The sequence below is a fragment of the Vombatus ursinus genome, unplaced genomic scaffold (assembly GCF_900497805.2).
Source record: "Vombatus ursinus unplaced genomic scaffold, bare-nosed wombat genome assembly UNPS02014831.1, whole genome shotgun sequence".
Taxonomy (NCBI): Eukaryota; Metazoa; Chordata; class Mammalia; order Diprotodontia; family Vombatidae; genus Vombatus; species Vombatus ursinus.
Genome location: NW_020954609.1, coordinates 1,902,217 through 1,925,962, shown reverse-complemented (window position 1 = coordinate 1,925,962; position 23,746 = coordinate 1,902,217). Strand labels below are relative to the sequence as shown.

General features: G+C 48.9%; 2 protein-coding genes across 9 annotated transcripts in view; both read right to left on the bottom strand.

Moving 5' to 3' along the window:
- The window catches only part of LOC114025509 (phosphatidylinositol-binding clathrin assembly protein-like), a 43,504-nt gene extending 30,916 nt beyond the window's left edge, over window positions 1–12,588 (bottom strand). For all 6 annotated transcript variants that reach the window (XR_003567040.1, XR_003567039.1, XM_027838946.1 and 3 more), the window contains exons 1-9: window positions 12,459–12,588; window positions 9,721–9,863; window positions 8,781–8,856; window positions 7,025–7,127; window positions 6,247–6,340; window positions 4,924–5,035; window positions 3,890–3,996; window positions 2,202–2,243; window positions 966–1,051 (exon numbers count right to left, since the gene is read on the bottom strand). Coding sequence is in view for 4 of the 6 variants with exons in the window: in XM_027838946.1 (XP_027694747.1) it covers window positions 966–1,051; window positions 2,202–2,243; window positions 3,890–3,996; window positions 4,924–5,035; window positions 6,247–6,340; window positions 7,025–7,127; window positions 8,781–8,856; window positions 9,721–9,863; window positions 12,459–12,588 (893 nt within the window). In the remaining 2 variants the exon portion in view is untranslated. The remainder of the gene's footprint in view (window positions 1–965; window positions 1,052–2,201; window positions 2,244–3,889; window positions 3,997–4,923; window positions 5,036–6,246; window positions 6,341–7,024; window positions 7,128–8,780; window positions 8,857–9,720; window positions 9,864–12,458) is intronic.
- Window positions 12,589–20,212: 7,624 nt separating this feature from the next.
- BRCC3 (BRCA1/BRCA2-containing complex subunit 3) overlaps window positions 20,213–23,746 on the bottom strand; it is a 39,441-nt gene continuing 35,907 nt past the window's right edge. For 2 of the 3 annotated variants that reach the window (XM_027838939.1, XM_027838941.1), the window contains one exon: window positions 20,220–20,414. In XM_027838939.1, coding sequence (XP_027694740.1) covers window positions 20,263–20,414 — 152 coding nt within the window. In that variant the 3' untranslated portion in view covers window positions 20,220–20,262. Of the gene's footprint in view, window positions 20,415–23,746 lie in introns of all 3 variants that reach the window. The other variant, XM_027838942.1, reaches the window with a different exon arrangement.

Genomic DNA, 23,746 nt, shown 5'->3' with positions numbered 1-23,746 from the left:
GGGGGGGGGGGGGGGGGGGGGGGGGGGGGGGGGGGTCTGAGGGAAAGGTAGAGAGAAAGGGAAAGTGAGAGGAGAGAAACAGTGAAAAAGAAAGAGAAAAATGGAGAGAGAAAGGAGGGCTTATGGACCTCAGAAAAAGGGAGAGAAAAGGAGGAAAAGAGAAGGGGACTGTGGGCCTGTAAATGGGGACATATAGAAGGGGAGAGAAAGACAAAGACAGAGAGAGAGGGAATGTGGAAAGAGAACTGAGGGGCTTGAGGGAAGGGAAGAGAGGAGGGACAGAGAGATGAGAAGAAAGAAAGAAGGGCCAGGGCGAACGGGCTAGGAGCCTGGGGGTAGGAGGGGAGGAAGAGAAGGAAGGGCCTGGTGGCCTATGAGTAGGAACAGAAAGATGGGAGAGGAGGAGGAGACAGAGAGGGAGAAAGGGAAAGAAAAGGAAGACAGAGAGAGGAGAGTCAGAGAAGGGAAAGGATGGGGGAGAAGGAAAAAGAGAAAGAGAGAAAGGAGAGATAGGAACGAGAGATAAAGGGGCAAAGATTGAGAGACAGAGATCTGTGCTATAAAGGGGATACTTTTAACCTCCGAAACCTCTAGGAATGCTTTCTGTGCCATTGAGTGCAAACCTGGCTCCTTGCTGGTCAAGCCCAGGGTGCTTGGTACAACTGCCAGTAAAGAGAGGAGAGATCAATTGTCAGCTCATGCCCTCAGTCATGCCCAGTTCCCCATCCTCAGTGAGAAGGGCAATGACTGTCCAACCTTTGACTTGGTTCTCAGGTACAAAGGTGTATGGGTAAAATGTGACTTCACAGGGTCAGAGATTTAAGGCTGGAGGGGGCCCAGGAGCCCCTGCAAAGAGATGTCTTTTCACTCCTTTCTGGGCCCAAGGTACCCAATGAGATGGGCAACAGGGCGGGCATGTAGAGGAAAAGAAAAGGTGTGGTCAAGGCAGCTATGTGGTCACTCACCTGTAAGCCACCAAAAGTTCCTTGGTTCTGCGGCCTTCCAAAGAAGCCACGTGTTGTTCTAGCGCTTCAAACAGGCTGCTTGGGGCCTAAAGGGAGAGACCTCAGAGAGATCAACAAGGGCCCCTGTTTGAAGCCCAACCATCTTCTCCTTCTCCACCATAGAAGTTCTACACAAACCCACTCAAAGGAATCCCCCCCCCAAGCCCCTTCTGCGACTCCACAGGCAGGGCCCTGGCAGGGGTGGCCTCTGCCCCCACTCCCTGCCACCAGGCTGCTCTCTATACACCTGTCTCTGGAGGTGTGCTATGCCCTCAGGAGAATAGACTAGTCACGACTGAGAGCTTAGAGATCATCAAGTCCAACCGAGGCCCACAGAAGGGCAAGGACTCCTTCAAGGTCCCTAGAGGCAACAAGTGTCAGAGCTGGGTACACAGATCCTCTTAATAAATACTGACTTGTTTATTAATCATTGCCAGCATTTACAGAGCACTTGAAGATTTCTAAACTGCTTTACAATGATGATCTCATTTGATCCTCACAACAACCCTGAGAGGTAGGTGCCATCATTATCCTCATTTTACAGATGAGGAAATGGAGGCAAGCAGAAGGTCACACAGCAAAGGGTGTGAAGATCATGAGGCCGAATTTGAACTCGGGGCTTCCAAGTCCAGGTCTGGCACTCAGTGTACTGTAGCTCCCCCTGGCAGCATTGCTGTAGGATTTCCCCATTTATACATAGCTAACCAAAAAGCAGTTTTGGCAGCATGAGAATCAGGAAGGCCTCTGACCCCCACTGGCAAGGTGAGCTGAGGCAACATCTGGGCAATTCTCTACGACTCTCCCCTGCAGGGCAAGTGGCAAACTGCAGTGGCAGAGGGACTTTCCTCACTGGAAACTCCATATACCAACGAAAGCACAAACACGGACTAAAAATAGGTATTGTTAGCAAGCATACACCATAGAAGAGCCCATTTACCTCCCATCTTTGGTCCTTAAGGAAATTCGTAAGAAAGCATTGAAACCCATCCCATTCCATCCCATGCTGCCCCGCTTCCACCCTGTCCCATGCCACCTTTCCATCACAGAAATGGAAGAGCACCAAGACACTTGAACTCATCACTTAGGGACGGTGTTTTGGACACAAGTTTATGGAAGCAAATGGATTCTCAGAATGGAGTGATCCCTGAAGGATGGATGGAGGTAAATGGGCTAAAGCAACCCCAAGAGGACACTGACCTGAGTAAGATTGGGAATATCAGCCTGATCAATCCCAACTTGCTGGAGTCATGAGAGAGGTAAGAAAAAAGAGCAGTTAAGACAGTCAGTGGCAAAGGCACAGAGGTCTGTAGCACCAGTGTCCTCCTTGCCTCTTCCTTCTCATCCCCCATATCCAGCCCTCCCCCAGGCAGCCAAGAGAGGGTTTTGAATACAGAGGCTTGGCCATGTCGCTCCTCTGCTCAAGAAGTGTCCAGGTTCCTGTCTTCGGGTTAAAATATAAATTCCTTTGTATGGGATTCAGAGGCACTCCAACCTGGTTCTAGCCTCTCTCTCAGTATGTCCCAAGAGGCGACATCACTTGCCCAGGGTCACTCAGCCAGTCTGTGTTGGAAGTCAGCCAAAAGGGCCTGCTTGCTACTCCCCATACAGCTCATGTTATCTCCTATCTCCTACTCCTTCTCATTGCCTTCCCCCTTAGAGGTATATACTATCAAATACCCCACAATGCCCTCCCTCCTCAACTCTGCCTTTCATAATTTCTAGTTCTCTTCAAGAGGTCTTTCCTGACTTCCCCAGTTGGTCATGCTAATCACTACGCATTTTTTTTTTTTTTGATGAGGCAATTGGGGTTAAGTGACTTGCCTAGAGTCACACAGCTAGTAAGTGTCAAGTGTTTGGTCTGAGGCCGGATTTGAACTCAGGTCCTCCTGACTCCAGGGCCGGTGCTCTAACCACTACACCACCTAGCTGCCCAATCATTATGCATTTTGTAGGAACCCCATGTTGACTCATCTGGGAACATGTTGTAAGTCCTTGTATTTGTGTCTCAGGCCCTTCCCAGCGCTTGACCTAGAGTGCTTAACTCATGCTTGGTGATGACCGGAGGGACAGAAGTCACAGTGGACCTGTGGAATTGGTGTTTGCTTATATTACAGTGAAAATGCTAGTGAGAAGATTCCTCGTTTCTGTCCTGGAATAGCTATGTCTGGCTAGAATTCAGTACATGCAATTGAGCCAAGCCCCAAAGAACGACAGAGCCTTCCCAGCAGGCTCAGCTCCTCCAGGGAACACAAGAATGAAGCTTATGGAGCAGGAGAGACTCTGGTCATTTTTCTGCAGCCACAGGATATCGTCCTGATTAAGGAATGTCCTTCAAAACAACGTGGACACAACACTAAACTACCCCGTGTGAACCTCAACGGATGCTGTCTAATCTCCATAGGGACAGTCTGGCCAGATTGCAGGGCTCTGGCATTTGGGTAGAACTGCCTTTTTACTCGTCTTTTTTGTTGTCTGTAACAAGGGATGGCTCTCTGGGCAGGGGAGGGGAAGGGACAGATTCGGAAATGAAGGGGAGATAAAAATCCAAGAGTAGCAACATTTTTCTAAAAGAAAGTAATTCATCAACAAACTGGGAGAGACTACCAACCACTGACACCTAGGTTACAAAGCATAGATCTCATCCTCTCCCCAAAACCACCCCAGGGGAGCAGGCACTACAAAAGTTATTCCTCCCATTTTAGAGACAAAGAAATCAAGGCCAGAGAGGGGGAGAAGGAACTTGCCCAGAGTCCTACACTCAGTAAGAGGCAGGGGTAGGATTTGAATCCAAGCCTTGCTGAAACCAGGCCCTGCACTTTGAGCAGGGCAGCCAGCCATGGGAACAGGAACAGAGAGAGAGTGGTGATGGGCTCTCGTCATGTTACCTCGGCAACTTTCAGGAACTCTGACAGTTTGGCCATTCTTCCCAGGAACTTCTTGTAACTCTCCAGCCCTTCTTTGCACTGGTTCTTCTTCATGTCAAAGTACTTTTCTAAAATCAAAAGACAAAGGCTCCAAACACCTAGGAAGACTCTAAGTGAGTCCTAAGGGGGGGGGGGGGGGGGTGGCGGCGCTCTTGAGATCCTTGTGAATGGCTGCATTTGAAGGGGTTTTCCTTTGCGATGATCATTTTTAAAGAAATCTCCTTCCATAAAAGAGACCACCCACCTCTGCCCTGTTGTGTCCATTCTGGACACAAGTTTATGGAAGCAAATAGATTCTCAGAATGCAATACCCCCAATTAGACTGGAAGCCAAGAAAAGAAAGGCAGATTTGTATTCTTTTGGACCCAAATGGCTTGGAGGACTGGACCTATGACAGCACGGGGACCTCCTCTGTGGCCATGCCCCTTTCCCTGAGTTACCTGAGGCCCTGAGGTGACATTAACTTGGCCAGCAGGTGTCTGGGGGAGAGCTAGAAGCTGGCTCTTCCAGCCTGCAAATCTGGCCCTCTGGCCATTCTGCTTGTCTTCTCTACAATTGAGAGAATGCTGATAATAAAAACTAGCTCAAATGGCCAAAAATAAGTCTAGAGAGCATTCAGTCCCAGAACTGAACTGCCAGGCCATTTCAGGGAGAAAAGCAATTTCCTGGAGTCTCTGAGAAAAAAACGAAGAGCTATTTCAGTAGGATGCTCTTACCTGAATATGACAATCTGAAGCCAGGCTTAAGGCTCTGCTGCAGGGCCCTGGAGAACGGGCACGAGTGTGTCAATGGGACCAACTAAGTTATGCCTCAGTACTTGGCAAAGGCCGCATTTGTCTATAAGCAATGGTCTTGGCAGCCTCTGGGGAGCTTGGCTTACACCAAGGAAAAGGGAATGGCTTTGAATAAAGGGGATCCAATGAAAGCTCAACTGAATTCAGAAAGCAAACTGCCCCCCTCCCTCCCTCTCTGACCTGAGAAAAGTAGCAACATACCAAGCAGGTTAATAATCCCTTCATTGTAGGCTGCAAACAGCCTGATGGAATCCTTAAAGAGGTGCATGAAGGCCGAACTGATGACACCATTTGTGAGTTCATTGGGATGAGCCTGTGGATGACAGGGGAATCAGCGAACAGGAGGGGACCAAACCTCCCATCATCTCCATTAGCAAACAGATACAAAGATGGCCTGGAAAATGATCATGTCAGATCATCTCCCTTTGCCATCCCTGGGTAGGTAAGGAATTCTTAGACCAACAAGGGACAGAGGCAATTAAAAAAGATAACACGGAGACTCTCGATTATATGACATTACAAAACTTCTAGACAAACGAGCAAAACTAACACAATTAGGCTGAGGAGAGAAGAAGTAAATAGGGGAAAAGGGTTCTATTGAATTGCTCAGAGGAGGGTTTGGTAACCAAGATATAAAGACAAGAGAAATACCCAAAACAAAAGCTGTTCCCCACTAGATCAAAGACTAGGAACAAACAGCTGCCAAAAGCAGAATTGGAAACTATTAACAACCGTCTGAAAGAATGCCCCACATACTAATACTAAGAGAAAGAAGTCCCAACCACTCCAAGGTTGCCAACTGGCCCAGATGACAAAGGATGGTCAGAAGAGACAGGTCCTCCAGTGTGATGCTGGTAGAACTGTGAATCAGTACAACTATTCAGGAAAGCAACTTGGAATTGGGTAAATCAAGGGGCAAAAATGTCCACTTTGTGACCCAGAGAGTCTACTGCTGGGCTTAGATGAGGCCACTGAGAAAAAGCCCTCATATACACCCATAAAATTATAGCAGTACTTTTGTGGTAGCAAAAAACTGGAAACAAAGCAGATGCCCATCAATTGGGGAATGGCTCAACACACTGTGGTCCATGAATGTAATGGGAGATTCCTGTGCTATAAGAAGTGATGTGTGTGATGAATCCAGAGAAAGCTGGAAAGACCCAGGTGAACTAAGGCAGCAGAGCCAAGGAAACAGTCTATACAGTGACTATAATCATGTAAATGGAAAGAACATTTCACACACAAACCAGAGAACAATCACACATGAATGCTGGGAAATTATGAAGAATAAGCTGGGCCCCCTCCACACCTCCGGATGTGGGACCAGGTGCATTTTGCCCAATGCTTTTCATCGTATCAATGGATTATGCTGACTTCTTTTTTTCTCTTTTTCTTTAAAGAAAAAAGTCTCGGTTACATGGGATGGCTCAGGGGCGGGGGGGGGGAAGGGCACAAGGGGAAATCGAGGCAAGGTGAAAACAAAAGAGAGCAATTCAAATGTATTTTTAAAAAGAAAATTCTCACATCAAAATCAAGTAGAACGTCGAGCTGGTTCTGAATAACTGGGAGGGTTTTCAGGAGCTTGTCAGTACCCATGGTCCTCATGACCCCATCAGGCCTGCAAAGACAAACCACATGTGTGTAGGGAGCTAATGTGAGCTCGCAAGCATGTGCATGCACACGTGTATACACACATGATGCATATGTGAATATACACATAACACCTATGCACACGCACAATGCACATGTGTCTACCCACTGCTTCAAAGGGTGGACATTTCACAAGTGTGTAACCTGTGTAGGGATAGGTTGCAAGGTCTATGCAGCTCAGCAGAGACGCTGCAAGAGCTGCTCCCTGTCGTGTGGCAAATGATATGATGAATGCCTCAGGGCTAGGCCAAGGTTGCACTGTTGCCAAGCCCATCCCCCTGCAGCCAAGATGGTAAGAAGCCTCCCCAAGTGAGCAGGACCAGCCTCCTGACAACAAACACCTGGTGTGTCACCAGGCCCATACTCAAATGGAAGGAAGGCCCTCCCTCTGAGGTGAGGATGGCTAGCCTGAAATGAAGGGCCCGTACATGCCACGCCAAGAGGGGCACAGAGCTTTAGCAGAGCCACTGGGGCACACACATGACTTTCTCCATGCAGAGCCTCTCCTATAGAACAGATAACACAAAGCCCAGAATGACAGGAGAAATCCCTGCTATTTGGAAATTGACTATGTTCTGGAAAAATCATAATATGGCAAGAATTCTCCACATGGCTGCAATTTCTTTTTTAAAACCTGAAAATGTTTACTAACCCTCTCTTCATTTTGGTGAAGTCAACTGCTACCAGTCTATATGAAAGGGCTTTTTCATTCAAGTATCTGCTATATCTCCTGATGAAGGTAGACATATCATAACCTAGAAATGGAGACATCTGGGTTATTTCCAATTGATCACATTTATTTCTACATACTAAAGACAAGTTCTGCTCAAAGCTGTGTATCATCACACAGTCCATGGTCCCCCATTTCTCAACGAAAACACCCAGTCCTACAACTGTTGATCAAGAAGGGATGGACACCCTTCAATGCCAATTCTTCCAGCATCTCAGTAACACTTTCATAAGAAAGGACTACTTTTAAAGCCCTGGAAAGCCTTGAGATCTTCCTGAGGTCAAGGGAGCTGGGAGGCAGTGGTGACAGTGATGTTGCTGAGCAGGCCAAAGGCTATGTGGGCCTCCAGGAATCCTGGTCAACTTGGAAGAGGTGGGGCATGCAGGCTAATGGCTGAGCTAAGGTCTACCAAATGATCTGGACAGTGTGTAGAACCCTAATCAGCCCCTCATTTTACAGAGAAGGAAGCTGTTGGAGGTGTGTGGCAGAGCCAGGATTAGGTCTCAATCTTCCTGGTGGTCAGGCTCCAGTTCTTTCACCATACTACACTACCAGATTTACAGAGAGCCCTTTATGACTTCATCTCTTAGCTGGACTTGCTGTCACCTGGTGGGAATGATACGAGCATGAAATCTAGCAAGGGACATGTGCTCCCTGTTAACATGACTAAATCACTTGGTCTCTTTGTGGGAGCACTGCTTGAGAGGGTAAGGCTCTTTTCTTTTTCCAATAGCCTCATCACTGATTTTTAAAACGATAAATATTAAAGAAACTAGAATACTATACTCTCTCTTAAAAAGTAAAGTCACTATTTTTAAACAGAAAAATGTGCTTTAAACACCAGCCTCATGGCTTGTGAGACAAAAAGCTTGTCAATCGTCAGCACTCCACCAAAAGCTGCCTCACATGGAGCAGGTGCTGGGCAAAAGCTTGTTAAAGGCACGAGTGGGTATCCAACATTTGGGGCCTTGCAAACAATTTCCTGCCAGTACCTTCTGTTTGTGGCTCGCCTTGGGTTGGGGCGGAGGGTCAACAAGGTCGGGGACACACACACACACACACACACACACACACACACACACACACACACACACACACACCCCTCAACATTATTGGTTGGTTTTGGCTTTTTTATTTAAAGAATCACCAACAAACATCTCTAATCTACATATTCCATGAGAGGGGGGAAAATCTTACTAATCAGATGGCTTATTTAAAAAGCAAATTAATAACTGAATCTTAGAATCTGAGTTGGAAAGGACCTCACCTAAACTATAGCCATTCCTTCTCCAACGTGCCTGTCAATCGGTCAGCCAGCCTCTGTTGGCAGCCCTTCGGTGGGAGCAGCGAGCCCCCATTTCCCCTGGCAACCTAGTCATCCCTCTCTTAGACAGCTCTGATGGCCAAGGAGCTGCTCCTCACATCCAGCTACTTGGCCTCATTGTGGTTCCTGGATGTGTCTTTACCCACATGCCAGCCCTTCAGATACCACATCTCTTCCCCACCCTTAAGCTTGTCTTCTCTAGGCTCCACCCTCTTTGTACATTTGGGGAATGCAAGTCAGCAGCCCAACACTCCTGGTTTTCTGGTTCTTTGGGGTTTGCAGAGCACTCTGGTGGGCTGGGCCTAGCCTAGTCTGTCTAATTGTCTTTCATTCCCATAAGAGCATTGTTCTTACCCTGTATGACACTTTTATCCAGGAAGTTGCTTAAATTGAACAGGCTATTTCGTGATGCAAGGTACTGCATGAAACGCTGTGGGTCAAAAGGGTCAGGAAGCCGACGTTAGTTTTCTTTCTTTCAAGCAGAATAGATTTAGGATTGAGTCTGGGGAATTCAGGTTCCCCATTGCCTTCAATCTAGTGTAAAAAAAACAGTGCCAGGGTAGAACCAGAGAGTACCACCTAAAGATCTCTGGCCTTATATGTTCAACTTTCCCTTGGACACTGGGCCTTTGGGGATGCACCAACTCTCCCTCTAGGCTGTTCGTTAGCCTGCCCACCCACTTATTCTGTTCCCATAAGCTTTGGGAGAGGAAAAGAGTCTGGTCATGTCAGATGGAAAACCATAAGAGGAAGAGAAGGAGCTTCAACTATCCAGTGAAAAGAGCCAAATCTGAGTCAGGAGGAAGAAAGAGAGGAAGTAGGAATAGAAAGCAAATTCCAGTCTGCACTATGGACAGCCTAAGGTAGGGAGAGTGGCTCCCTCCACCAGAGGTGCATGGCAAGTTACAGCTGAGTAAATCTTTTAACCTCTCGGGACCCCCAGGCAAGTCTCTCAGACCCAAGAGTCAGAGCTCAGCCTGATCTGCATTGGGAGAAGAAGTTTCCTCTACTGGATTTCTGGAAAGTGAGGAAAGCACCAGTCTGGCCCCCTTCTCCACCCCCCGACCTCAGTGGTCAGTGGGACCCAAGCTGCAGGCCTCAGCAAGTAACCATCATGATGTACAAGCTGACAAAAGAACCCCAGGACAGCCTGTACTCCTACTACTCACTGAGAGTCCCTTCTAAGACAGCCACAGAAGCAGACTCCCAGACTCTGGGGAGCTAGTGCTTTCCAGACACCAGAGATACCCCAAAAGTCAAAGGGGAGGAGGAAGAAGCATAATCTGCACCTTACCTCATTGCCATACATCATGAGGTGGTGGGTGGTGATCAGAGCCTTGAAAACAACCACCCAGCTGCTGTTGGCTGTGCGCTCCAGAAGTGTGTCAGCCAGCTGTGGTATGCTCATGTTCAGCTCGTTTGTGCAATGAATCAGGTCTAAATTAGAAAGAAGTAACATGATCGATCAAGCCTGAGTTCATGGCTCAATGTGACTGTCTTAGCCAAACCCTACTGCTTTATGGCAAGTGTCCACTGAGCCACTTCTTAGAGATCCAGGCTGGCACAGGTGATGGCTCGATTTCATCCCTGAAGAGTTCCTGCCCCTGCCTCAAACAGGACTATCTGACTCTGAGCTTCACTGAACTCTCAACCCACCCATTGACCCACTGACCCGTCATATTCCCAGCAATTCTAAGTTTTGTTCTCAGAAGAAACAATTCAGAAAAGACCTGGAAGGCCGGGCCACTTGGCCATGCTTGCTCCCTGAGAAGAGACCTGTAGGGCTTCACTCATGCTGCTAAAATGACAGGACACAATCTGTTCCACACGGCATTTGAAGAAGAATCTGGAGAGGCCAGGCAACTCAGAGTGGGAACCAGTTAGGACACTAATGCCAAGTCTCACTAGGAGAACCTGGGTTTGAACTAGGGAGCTGGCTGTGGGAGTGGATGAAAGGAATTCTGGGGATAGTGAGGACAAATGGGTCCCCTTCTGGAGGATGCAAGGGCAGAAGACTGTGGGCCCACCAGTGGGATCTGGACAAAAGAAAAGCTGTAAGTCAAAAAGGAAAACTTCACATGTACCTGGTACGGAATACCACTTTGAGTTCAAATCTCTCAGTGCCTGACCATGGCCCAGTACCACAGCTTACCCCTGCAACAGGCCCAGAAACTGCAAGTGTCCTACAGCCACAAGGAAACATTGACCGAGAGATAGGCTTTCCAAATGGGCAGGGAGAAGAATGTGCCACATACCACCTGAGAGGCTCAAAGAAACTTTGAAAGGACTGATTGGTCAAGAAAGACCCCAGGAAGAGGGTAGTCATTACACTAGGCTTTTTCAACCCAGGCTGGGGCCTAAAAACCTCTAAGCCCTGAGGGAGCTATCCTCAACTGTCAGGGAGAACTAAGGGACTGTGACTTCAAAGAGTAAGGGTAGACTGAGCAAACCCATTAGGAGAAATCAAATCTAGCCTCCCTCTCCCCCACTGGGGGGAGGGGGATCCTGACCCAGGTGGCCTTCAGTCACTGGGCCATGGATGCAAAGGGTCATGGCTACATCTTCTGGCATAGAGCTAACACCATTCTCCTGATGCCCAGAGTTCCTAAGAAGAGTAGGGGTGGCCTGGGGCAGTCTTTCAGAGGCACAGAGAGCACTTAGTTTGGCTTCAAGTACAGGGCCTGGAGGTTTCCATTGGAGCCCTGCCCCCCCCTCCCCCCCATACAGCCCACAGCCATTCCCAAGCCTAGCAGCTAAAGGACACTGGTAGTGCCATGTGCTGGTGGAAGGAGGGGCTATTCGGATAAAGAAAGTCTGGGAAGATCTTGGAATTATGCAGGGAGCAACGTGTTACTGAGTGCAATCTTTAGCTCAAACCCTAAAGCATTCGACAGTTCTGAGTTATGCCCTACCTGCTTCTTCCCTCCAGAGCTGGATGATGAATTCGATCTGGTCTGGGAAGGCAGTCTGGGCTCTGGGAGCTCAACTTTCTCCCTCAAGCCATACTTCTCAGTGGGACAATCCGGCTGGGGGCTGGGGGCTGGGGGCTGGGGGCAGGGCAGGGGTGGAAAGAGCTTTCCAGGTCAATTTCATGAAACCAAACTCTGGTGGATTTCATTGGCTCTCATATTCTCTACTTAGCAATCTCATTAAAAGGCAGCATGGCCCAGGGGAGAGAGTCCCCAGAAGATTTGGGTTTCAAGCCTTCCTCCCACACTAGGTAAGTGTGGGATTTGGAGCTGGACTCCATGACCTCTAAGGTACCTTCCACCCTGGGGTTCCTCCCTTAATAGCCAATACCTACTAGTTAAGATTAGTCTATGACCACGGGGGAAAACACTAATTTGAAGGTTAAAAAAACAGTCTCTGGGATTCTCTGCCACCCATTCCCAAGACCTTCCTAAGGATTCATGGCATGGAATCTGGAGCTGGGAGGGGCCTTGGGGCACCATTCATGCTACAGAGAACTCTGAAGCCTGGAGCAGAAGGGACTTGGCCAAGGTCACCTGGGGCCAAGCTAGCAAGATTCAATGAATAGCGAGAGGAATCCTAGACCTGGAGCCAGCATTAAGCTAGGTTAAAATCCTGGCTCTCCGTCCATCTGGGCAAGTTCCTGCCCTTCTCTGGGCCTCGGTATCCTCCCCAGTCAAATGAGTGGGGTGGGGGTCCAGCTCGGATCTCCGATCCTCTGGTCCACGGGCGCCAGCAGCCCAGGTGGTGCTGGGTCCAGCTCATCCCACCAAACATTCAAACAAGTAGCATACTGGTTTGGTTTGGTTTCGTTTGGTCTACCCAGCTCTGCCTGCGAACGGGGCACCCCGTCCCAAGCTTGCCGATCGGCTGCCCCTACGGTGCTGGTGGCACAGACGAGGCCGAGCCAGAGGGAGCAGGCGCTCGTCCTAGCACGTTGGGCCGGCGTCTGCAGGAGGGTCGCGGCGGGAGTTCGCAGCGGAGGGGGAGGGGGGCGGCGGCGGGGGGGGCGGGGGGGGGGCGGGGGGCGCGGGGGGGGGGGGGGAAGGGAACCCTACTCACAGTCCAGGTGTTTCTGCTTGGGCCCCATCATTTCGTGGGTGCTCGCCTTGCAGACGGCTTTGGCCACGGCCGACCCGGTGACGCTGTGCTGCGCGGCCGTAATCCGGTCGGTGAGAGACTGGCCCGACATGGTGCCTAGCTGCCCGGCGCCCGCCGGGGGTGTCCCCCGCTGGGCGGCGGGCTGGGGCCGGGGTTAGAGGCGTGGCCGGAGGCGGAGCCGGGACCAAGGCCGGGGGCGGGGCCGGGACGCCGCCGCTGCCACCACCGCCGCCGCCGCCGGCGGGCCCCGCCCCCACCTCTCCCTCCCGCCACCCGCCCCGGCGGCTGTCGCCGGACGGTCGGGCGGACTGACAGACAGACTGACAGTCTGCCGGGCGGCCTCGCAGCGAGGAGCCTCCTGGAGGCCGATCGATCGCTTGGTTGGTCGGCCGGTCGGAGCGCGCCCACCTCCCTAAGATGGCGACCACCGCCTCCGCCGAGCCGCTGGCTGCGCGTCCTAGAACGCCAGGGGCCGCCGTTGGGGGCCGTCGAGGCGCGGCCGCTGGTTGGTCGAGGGCCTCGAGCGGCCCCAGGAACCCGGGCGCGCCTTGACGACCCCCAACGGCGGCCGGAGCCGCTGGGGGGAGGGGGGTGGGCTGCTGCCGACAAAGGGTTAACAATCGAGGGGTGGGGCGCGGCGCGTGGGTCAGGCCCAGTTCGAAGTGGAGGCTGCTTATAGGAACACTTTGTTCCAGCCGGATTCTCCGCGAGCCCAGTAGGTCCGGCCCGGTCAATCCCGAAGCGTTTGCCGATTTCCGAGGTGGAAATGCTTACGCTGAAATGAACAAGCCGCTGGCGAGCTCCCAGATGGCCACCCGCAGTCTTTCCGCCTGTGGGGGGTTTGGGGAGGGGGGCAACGGGGGTGAAATAGTGCCGTTCCTGCCAGACACTCGTGGGTTACTTTTGCCGAAATGCTTTCCTGGCTTTTCCTTTTTCATTGCTTCGAGGGATGGCTCCTGGGAAAGGGGGACCTAAGATAAATTCAGAAAACAAAAGATGCCAAACATACTATCCTGTTGGATCCTCACACCAACCCTGGGAGCTCCCTCCCAAAAGATGTCATTAACCCCATTTCACAGATGAGGAAACGGAGGCAGGTGGAGGTGAAGTGGGTTGCCCAGGGTCCCACAGCTAGGAAATAAGTGTCTGACGCTGGCTTTGAACCTCGGCCTTTCCGACTCCAGGCCCAGTGTCCTACCCACTTTGGCACCCCCTAGCTCACCCCCTTTGGGGCCCGAACTGCGACGAGTGGGTTCCCACGAGCTGGCCCCGGGTCGCTTTGTGAACACTCTCTGGAACCGGCAGTGCAGACGGCCGGGGAGGTGAAAGCGAGGTGTGACAAGGGTTGGGGGCAGGGGAGAGAAGGACACGTGTTTGCAGCCCCTAAAGGGGTTGGTCCTTTTTATCTAGTCCCCAGAGCTGGAGACTGTCTTCTTGAGAAGTAACTGTCCAATTAAGAAGGCACATCCGTGGCGGATACGGAATGATCAAGGTCCAGGAGAGCCGCTGTCCCCCCTCCCCTTCCTCGGAATCACCTAGGTCCGATCATGCCTGGCCTGATCCTAGGATGGGAAAGCCCCACAGGAATCCCTGTTTACCAGACGGCCCCACCCCCTTCCTCGCCCGTTTGGAACAAAACTTATTGAGGAAAATGGACCAGATTTCATGGGCTCTGACGATTGCGTTCAAGTAGAAATAGATCGGAGTGAAGCCGTCTCCCCCCCCCCCCCCCAAGCCTATTGCTAGACGTATACCCTTTACAGCAATCTTCCCCTCGCTCCCCACTTTCCACAAATCCTGCCCCCGAGGAGCGATCTCCGGCTATCTCCCGAGCTGACTGGAGGAGGGGCGGGTCTTCAATAGACTGCTCCCCCGCCCTTCCGCCCCTTCCTCCGAGGCTAAAGTAAGAGCCCCGAACCGCCCCTCGCCCTAGCTGAGCGGTTACCTGGAATTTCGCTGAGCAGGACTCGTTGAGTCAGCAAGTGCTTTCAGTGGCTCACTGCACTGGGATGGACGCTCTGTCCATCTGCAAAAGCCACTAAAATAATGCCTGGGCCTTACAAATGGGGCATCCTGGCAACTTCTGACCTTCGTCCCAGAGATTTGGGAACTCTCATGCTACGAAAGAGTCCAGTCCCCCGAATTTACCAAATCGGGGAGACCTAACTCAAGCGCTTCGGAGGCTTTGCTCACTAACCTCGTGAAGAAGCCTTTGGCCAAAGACCTCGGGCTCAGGCCTCTCCACAATGCTCAAACTCTTTAAACAACTTTGACAGAACCCTTGCGTATGAATTCTCTTTTAAAGAGCAACCTAAGTTCAAGGCAAAAAAACCTCGGGGTGTGTCAGGGTTCCGGACAGTTTGAGAACCTCAGAGCTAGAGCACTAACAGCTGATATTTAACATGGTGCTTTTAGGGCAACTAAGTCCAGAGCTGGACTTAGCTGGAATCAGGAAGCCCCCAATTCAAATCCAGCTTCAGACACTAATTGGCCTCAAGACCCTGGGCAAGTCACTAAAACTCTCAGCTTCAGTTTCCTCATCTGTAAAATAGGGATAATACCTCTCAAAAGGTTGTGAAACATGTGAAGCACTTTGCAAACCCAAAGTTCTTCCTAAACATTAGCTCTTCTTACTATCTGAGTCTCACAGCCACTCTGCATGTATGGGCATCAAAATTCCCATCTTACTGATTAGTAAAGTGAGGCTCAATTACTACCCAGTGAGCTTCCTAACAATTAGAGCTGCCCCAAACCAGAACAGGCTTCTTTGGCAGGTAGTTACTTAGGAGTAGGTTTGACCTTGAGATCAGAGACCAGATGAATGTGACCACTTATCAAGTCTGTTATAGAACAGGGATCCCCCCCCCCCCAAGTCTGGATTGGACAAAATGGCTTCTGAGGTATCTATGAACCCCGAAAACATTTTAGCTTTGACAGTGATCCCAAGGTAGACAAGATACATCCTCAGGCACATCTCTAGCTTCCTGAATTTAGGAATATTCCCTGCCTGGAATCCATGTCAAGGGGAGAAGCAGACTCCTGCTCACCACTTACTGTGTAATCCAATTCCAGCAAATTCCCAAAGGGTCTCCTCTCCCCAGCACGGTTTCCATTCTTTTTTCTTCTGTTCATTCTCAGAAGAGGTGGCCCTCCTTTTTGTGTGTGTCCAACTCTTTTTTTTTTGTTAATTTATTTTGATTTATCAACAATCACTTCCATAAGCTTTCAAGTTTTAAAATTTTTCTCCCCCTCCCTCCCTAAGATGGTGTGCAATCTAATATAGGCTATACATACATTCTTATTAAACATATTTTCACATTAGTGATGTTGTAAGTAAGAATTAGAACTAATAGGAGGAACCACCAGAAAGAGGAAACAAAACACAACAGAAGAAAAATAGTATGCTTTGATCTGCATTCAAATTCCATAGTTCTTTCTTTGGATGTGGATAGCATTTTCCATCATGAGACTTTTGGAGATGTCTTAGATCCTTGTATTGCTGAGAGGGGTTAAGTCTATCAAAGTCAGTCATCACTCAAATGTGGCTGTTACTGTGTACAACGTTCTCCTGGTTCTGCTCACTTCACTCAGCATCAAACCATACAAGTCTTTCCAGGTTTATCTGAACTCTCATCTGTTCATCATTTCTTATAGCACAATAGCATTCCATTACATTCATATATCACATTCACAATTATGATTACTATCTATGTCTTTCTCTTCATCCTTCCCCCCCTTATGCTTTTCTTTCTCCTTTTCCCTCCTCACTAATGTTTGCTTTTGACCACTGCCTCCCTCAGTCCCACCTTCCTTCTATTAGCCCCCTCCCCTTTTTTTCCCCTTTTCCCTCCTACTGCCTATACGGCCTGTTAGATTTCTATACCTGATTGTTATTCCCTTCTTAAGCCAAATCTGATGAGAGTAAAGTTCAAACAATGCTCATCTCCCTCCCTTCTTTCCCTCAGCTGTAATAGGTTTTTGTGCCTTTTCCTGTGATGTAATTTACCCTTGTCTGACTCTTCCTTTCCTTTTTTAAAGGAAAGCACATTTTATTAGTTAGTACATTTATTAGTACATTTATTAGTTAGATCAGATTAATTCATTCACTTGGATCCATTTAACCCACTTGATTAGATTTTTTTCATCATTACATCAAAGTCAATTTATACCCACCCCCTTTATGTATACCCCTTTAACATGGTGTAATAACAATACAGTTCTCAAGTGTCATCTTCCCTTGTAGGGATGTAAAGAGTTTGCCCTTATTAATAACATGTTACTTTCTGTCCCATTTACCTTTTTATGTGTCTCTTGTGTCTTGTATTTGAAGATCAAACTTTTTGTTGAGCTCTGGTCTTTTTATCACAAAGGTAGGGAAGTCCCCTATTTCGTTGAATATCCATCTCCTCCCCTGAAAGATCATGCTCATTTTCGCTGGGTGGTGGCCCTCCTTCTTGCCACTGCTCCCCATGTTCTTGATTCCCTCCCCAATCTTCTCCATTAACCACCTCCCCTCTGGCTTCAAACATTTGGGTGATCCTTTGAAGATCCTGCTGCTCCTTCAAGCTATTGCCCTCTACCTCTTTTCACTTCCAGACTTTTTTTTGGGGGGGGGGGCTAGGCAATGGGGTTAAGTAACTTGCCCAGGGTCACACAGCTAGTTATTAAGTATCTCAGGCCTCATTTGAACTCAGTTCCTCCTGACTCCAGGCTTCAGGATCGACGCTCTATCCACTGCGCCACCTAGCTGCCCACTTCCAAACTTCTAAAAAGGAGTTGACACTACTGTCTCTACTGCCTCACAAGTCACTAACTGCCTAATCCTTTGTCATTTGGTCTTAATCCCCAACATTTTGCTAAAACTGCTTTCTCCAAGGTCACCAAACATCCTCAGGCCCAGTGGTTTTTTTTGTTGCCAGGCCTCCCCTACACCTTCTTGCCCTTTCTGAAGCATTTGACATTGGTCAGAGGTAGGCAGTGCCTTCATTATAGGACCTTGACAATCAGGTTGGTCAATGAATTCATCAGACCTCTTCAGGGTTTGTTTCAGCTGCCCCTTATTTTAACTCTGCAAGAATCTTTACCCTACAAATGTTAATAATAAACATGTTGGATTCTGCTTTCTAACCCTATCCTTTTCCATGAGTTCATCCCACAGACTTTCACAGTTAGGACCATGAATTGTGTATTTCCCTCTATCCTATTCTCTTATACTTTTCCTTCTCTTTATTTCCCTTTATAAAGAAGAGGCTTGGGGCAGCTGGATGGAGCAGTGGATGGAGCACTGGCCCTGAAGACAGGAGGACCTGAGTTCAAATCCAACCTCGGACCAAACACTTGACACTTACTAGCTGTGTGACCCTGGGCAAGTCACTTAACCCCAATTGCCTTTAAAAAGGGGGGGGGGGGACTGTGACCAATATTGGTGTCCTAGGCACCTACTCCCCTTGCCCTTCCCCTCTTCTCTTTATTTCAACCCAGAGCCCAATCACGCTCTCTCTCCTTTCTTTTCTCTTAAATTAAATCACAGGCCACTAGATGGCGCAGTGGAGACTTTTGTGTGTTTGTTCATTTAATCTGCATCCTACTTCCTGATCTCCCTCTTCACGTTAGGGTTGAGCTGTGTTCTCTTGGGGGTACTAACTGTTCTGTTACTTCAGGGACAGCTCAGGCTGGGCACTTACAAGTTTTCAGTGCCCCCAAAGTGGTCTGATTCAGGGATAAACTCTTAAGTTCCTGATCTGGGTTTGGATATGAAAAGCACAGCTGGGGTTTTGCTCCTGCTTGGAAGTCTAATAGATGGCTGCCGGTGGCAGTTACCATCAGCCAGAAAGCTCTGCTGGTTCAGAGGCACGGAACCACACATTCCCCATTGGTCTGGGTTTCTTGCCCTGATTATTCTGCTGCAGGCTGAAGACTGGGCTGGGACTAGGACTGACACTACCCCCCCCACACACACACAAACCCAGTCCCTCAATATATGGTAGGTCTTAGGACCACTCCTTGTCCTTGAATCCCATCCCTGGGCACAAGTCCCCTCCTCAATTGATCCTGGATCTCAAAACTGGACCCCAAACTGGATAGTGAGCAAGAGCTGTCAGCTGCTGTCAGAGTGTAAAATACTCCTTTTCCCCTGTACCAGATCAGGGAGATCTTCATACCCTGGCACAGAGTCTCGGCCCCCTTTCAATCCCAGCACTGAAACAGTCCATGAGGCCTTCCTGACTAGACCCCAACCCCAGTGTCAACAAACTTCTGTCTCCCTGTGATGCTCTAGGCTGGTAACACAACTATAATTCTTTTCCTTGGATTTCCTGAGCAGGACTTGTTTTTCTAGTCTTTCTTTTCTTTCTTTCTTTCTTAGGCAATTGGGGTTCAGTGACTTGCCCAGGGTCACACAGCTAGTAAGTGTCAAGTGTTTGGTCTGAGGCCGAATTTGAACTCAGGTCCTCCTGACTTCAGGGTCAGTGCTCTATTCACTGTACCACCTAGCTGCCCCCCCCCTTTTTTTTGGCAATTGGGGTTAAGTCTAGGCTGTTTTCTAAACATTTGTGGAGTTGGGGATTACAACTCAGATGTCCTTCCTTCTTATCCTTAGGTATGTAGCCTTGGATCCCTATTAATATCACTCACCTAGGACTTCAAGTAAGCCCTCTAGGCTGCCACATCCCAAATCTATGTCCATACAGGACCACTCTTAGTGGGACCAGCTGAGTCAGACGAGGACATGCGAGGTTCTACCCCGGCCATTACTAGAGGCTGGTGGTGTAGGAGAAGCCCTGTATTTGGAGTCAGAACTCAGTGAAATCAGGAGATTGGCTTAGATAATAATAATAATGATGACAGCTAACATTTATATAGTGATACTAGGTGTCAGGTAGTGTGCTAAACACCTTACAATTACTATCTCATCTGATCCTCACAACAACTCTGGGAGGTAGATGCTATTATTACCTTCATTTTACAGATGGGGAAACTAAAGCAAACAGGGGTAAGTGACTTGCCCAGGGTCACACAGCTATTAGATCACACAGCTATTAACTGTCTGAAGCCATATTTGAACTCAGGAACATGAGTGTTCAGGACTGTAGGGCCAGCACTGCATTCTATCCACTTCACCACCTAGCCACCCTGAATTGGAACACAGGATTTGCTTAATATGGCCCAACGTTGTTAGAACTCATCTGTTACATTAAACAAAGGCTGGCATGGACACAAGGTGACCCCTAGGTCAGAAAAGTGGGGATTTCAGGGATCATGAAATATGGAAACACTACTTCTCAAGTCAAAAGACACCAAGCTGACAGCACACACTAAAAACCAATGCTCTAAGCATTTCTTTCTCACAGCTTGCTGCCATGACTGTTTCCAGTTGTAAAAAAGAATCCTTCTATTCTCATTTAGGTAGGACTTAGGCTAGATGGCCTGTGGGATCCCTAGAAGCTCCGAGATTCTACATGACTCTCATTCTCTGGGTGTTGTTCCTTTGCTCACACCCTACAAGTCGATTTCCCATCAGTGATGAATAAATGAGTGACTGAGCTACAGAGGTTAGGGCCAGATAAGAAGGGGGCACAGCCATACCCAATCTATGGGCCAGATAAGAAGAGGGCACAGCCATACCCAGTCTATGGGCCAGATAAGAAGGGGACACAGCCATACCCAGTCTACCCCAATGGGGCTTAGGTCAGGGACCCCAGGCAACCTCTCCTTATACTTTTGTCATGTAGCAGATGCACTTTTTATTGAGAATATGACAGATGCCTTAGTCCAGGCTAGCAAGCTCCTCCAGCAGGGCTGCCTTCTCCTGCTCTAATTCCAGAAGCAGCTTGCGGTTATACTCCCGTCTGTCCTCCAGCCACTGCATAAGGGGGCCGCTGATGGCTGACATCTGATTGCACAGGTTCTTGGTAAACACTTCAAGAGGAAAAAGAGAAGACAGATCACTACCAAAGAAAAGCAGACCCTATTCAAATTTCATCTCATTTTTGGGGGGACAAGATGGGGCTAAGCCCGCCAAGAGTAAAAGTGCTATCAATGAGCCAAGGGAGTAGGGGAGAATAAAGGGGAAAAAAAATTTCTTGGAGGCTCCTCTTGAGCCCCCAGCATTCAAAATCTAGGCATCCTCAGGAAGCCTGACCTCTAGGGCTCTTTGGCAAGCAGCATCCACTGCCCAGTACCCGCCCTCCCCTGTTCCAAGGTGTTAGCCCTGGGCTTGTGCAACCAGAGCAGAGAAAACACTCCAGTTCAGTAAGGGAAACTGTCCCTTTCACTGTGTATGAACTCTAAGGACTCAAGGGGCAAAGCAGGCCTAGTTCCCATCAGCCAAGGAGGGCTTTGGCTAGTATGCACTGTTCTTTTCCCAACCCACTCCCAGCGTCTGCTTTAATATACAGAACTGGGAAAATTTTTTGGCCAAAAACATATTCATCCCAACACCAACTGATTTATCTTACATTTTGTTACTTCAATGGATGCTGGATCACATCAGTGTGGGGTGTGTGCCTATGGGGGAGGGGGTTATGGGTGTAGGAGAGATGTGTGTGGAAAAGTGTGAGAGGATCTATGGGGGGGTATGGGTGTAGGAAGGGTGTGTATGTGTGTGTGTGTGGAGAGGTGGGAGAGGATCTCTGAAGGGTGCATTGGTATATGTAGCGGGGCTTGTGTGTGTGGGGAGGGGGGTCTCTCCATTTGTAGAGATTATACCTGTACTGGTCCAGCATTCTAGACAGCAACTTGGAACCATGGCCCAAAGTCACTAAACCGACCATAGCCTTTGACTCGGTAATACCACTATTAGGCCTATAGCCCAAAGACAGCAAGGATGGCAGGAAAAGCCACATATGTACAAATCCCTTTATGGCAGCTCTCTTCATTGATGAATGGCTAAATGAATGATATAATAGAAATGTGATAGAATAGTCTAGTGATTAGGAAACTGAGGCATAGTGAAGCGAATACAACTAGAAGAACAATGTGTCCAACAAGAGCAAAATTGTCCACAATGAAAGATTTAGCTCTTAGCAAAATAATGACCCAACAGGATTCCAAAGGACTTTTTTTTTTTTAAGTGAGGCAATCAGGGTTAAGTGACTTGCCCAGAGTCACACATATAGGAAGTATTATATGTCTGAGGCCGCATTTGAATTCAGGTCCTCCTGACTCCAGGGCTGGTGCTCTATCCACTGCGCCACCTAGCTGCCCCTCAAAGGACTCTTGATGAAACAAGCTATCTACCTCCTGACAAAGAGGGCAAGGTATCTTAAAACTTTTAATTTGTAAAAAAAATTTTTAATTTAATCCTCAACCCAGTTCTGCAGAAGAGAAAATTTGAGGCAGACAAAGGTTAATAGACTTGCCTGGGGTCACAGAGTTCCTAAGTGTCCAGATTAGAACTCAGGTTTTTTACCTACCTCAAGTTTGTATAGAAACTTTTACATTTCACTTAGTCAAAATTATCCATTTTATCTCCTGTAGTCGGACTAGGATTTTTTTTTTTAACAAGATTCACTTGATTAAAAAGCAATTCTTTTAAAATGCAACTATCCCCAGGAATGTTTTAGGGGGCAAGTAACTTCATTTGCACTCTAGGGTCGGTATAAGCAGACTGTTCTAAGGCAGCAACCTAAGAAATAAGTGTTTTGATGGAATGGAGGAGGGGGACAGATCTGGCATGTTCAGGCAGTTAGAGTAATGAGCATGAGGGTTCTGGACATGGGACCTCTACTTCCTCTTATGTGAAACGAGGGAGCTGAATTAATATACTCTCTCATTTCCAGCTTGACAAGCTATGATTCTTTAACTGTCACTAACTCTTTTCAATTTTGTCACATCTCCCCAACTTTTGTCAAGACCTGCTGTTAATTAGGAGGCTATCGGGGGAGGGCAAGAAGGAATCAGATCAGTTTCTATGGTCGACAGGTGGTATGAGGAGAAAGCATCCTGGTCCTGGGATCAAGAAAACTGGGTTCAAATTAAGGCTCTGCTCTTTACTCTCTGTGTGACGCTGGGCATGTCCCTTTACTTCCCTGGGCCTCAGTGTCTTCCTTTGTAAAATGAGGGTGAAGAAGGACATGGCCTCTGCACTGTCGGCCAGTTTGAAAGCTGGGATCCTTAAGGCATCAGAAGCTACCCCAGAAGAGAGCAACATCCTGCCTTCCTCGCTTCCACAACAGGCCTGCATAACCTGCGGCCCATGGGCCACTTGCAGCACACCAAAGGCCGCAAGTGGGTTGTGCAAGCCTGTTCTACAGGGACCAGGTGGCAGGCAGCAAATTGTGCTGGGGCATTTTCTGTGATGAGTGACCACACACCCCACACACATCCTCCCATACATATATCCCCACACCCAACCCCGCCTAAATACCCCCCATGCTCCATAAACACCTCACACACACAAACCTACCACACAGCACAGCCCCCTTATATCCCACATCCGAACCAATTACCCCCTATACCCATACTCCACCCCCACATCCCCATCTCACTCCCACACCACCCCCAAACACATCCCCATACATTCCACCACACCACATACCCCCATATACACACAGACCCCCATACCCACACACACCCTACACATCCCAACCCCTTACCATCCCCCACACCCATACACATACACCCCCACCCACCCAAACCCAACTCCCCCCAACCCATATACACACAATACAAATCTAAGACCATGATTTTTCCTTTTTTTTTTTAGTGAGGCAATTGGGGTTAAGTGACTTGTCCAGGGTCACACAGCTAATAAGTGCCAAGTGTCTGAGGCTGCATTTGAACTCAGGTCCTTCTAACTCCAGGGCCGGTGCTCTATCCATTGCCACCTAGCTGCCCCAAGACCATGATTTTTCAATTGGTGTTTTATCCCATGAGGCCCCTAGTAAGCTCCCTATACAGGCCCTGGTGAGAGGCGAGTCAGAGAGGGAGGAGAGACAGAGAGGGGAGAGAAGGGGGAAAGAGACACAGAGGGGGAGAGAGAGACAGACACAGAGGCGGGGAGACAAAAATAGGGGGGAGAGATAGAGACACAGAGAAGGGAGAGACAGAGAGGGAGGAGACAGAAAGGGGAGAGAAAGGGAAGAAAGAGACACAAATGGAGGAGAGAGACAGAGACACAGAGAGGGGAGGAGACAGAAACACAGAGGGGGAGAAACAGAGACACAGAGAGGGGGAGAGAGACAGAGAGGGGAGAAAAGGGGGAGAGAGACAGACAGAGAGGGGACAGAGACACAGAGAGAGGGGGAAGA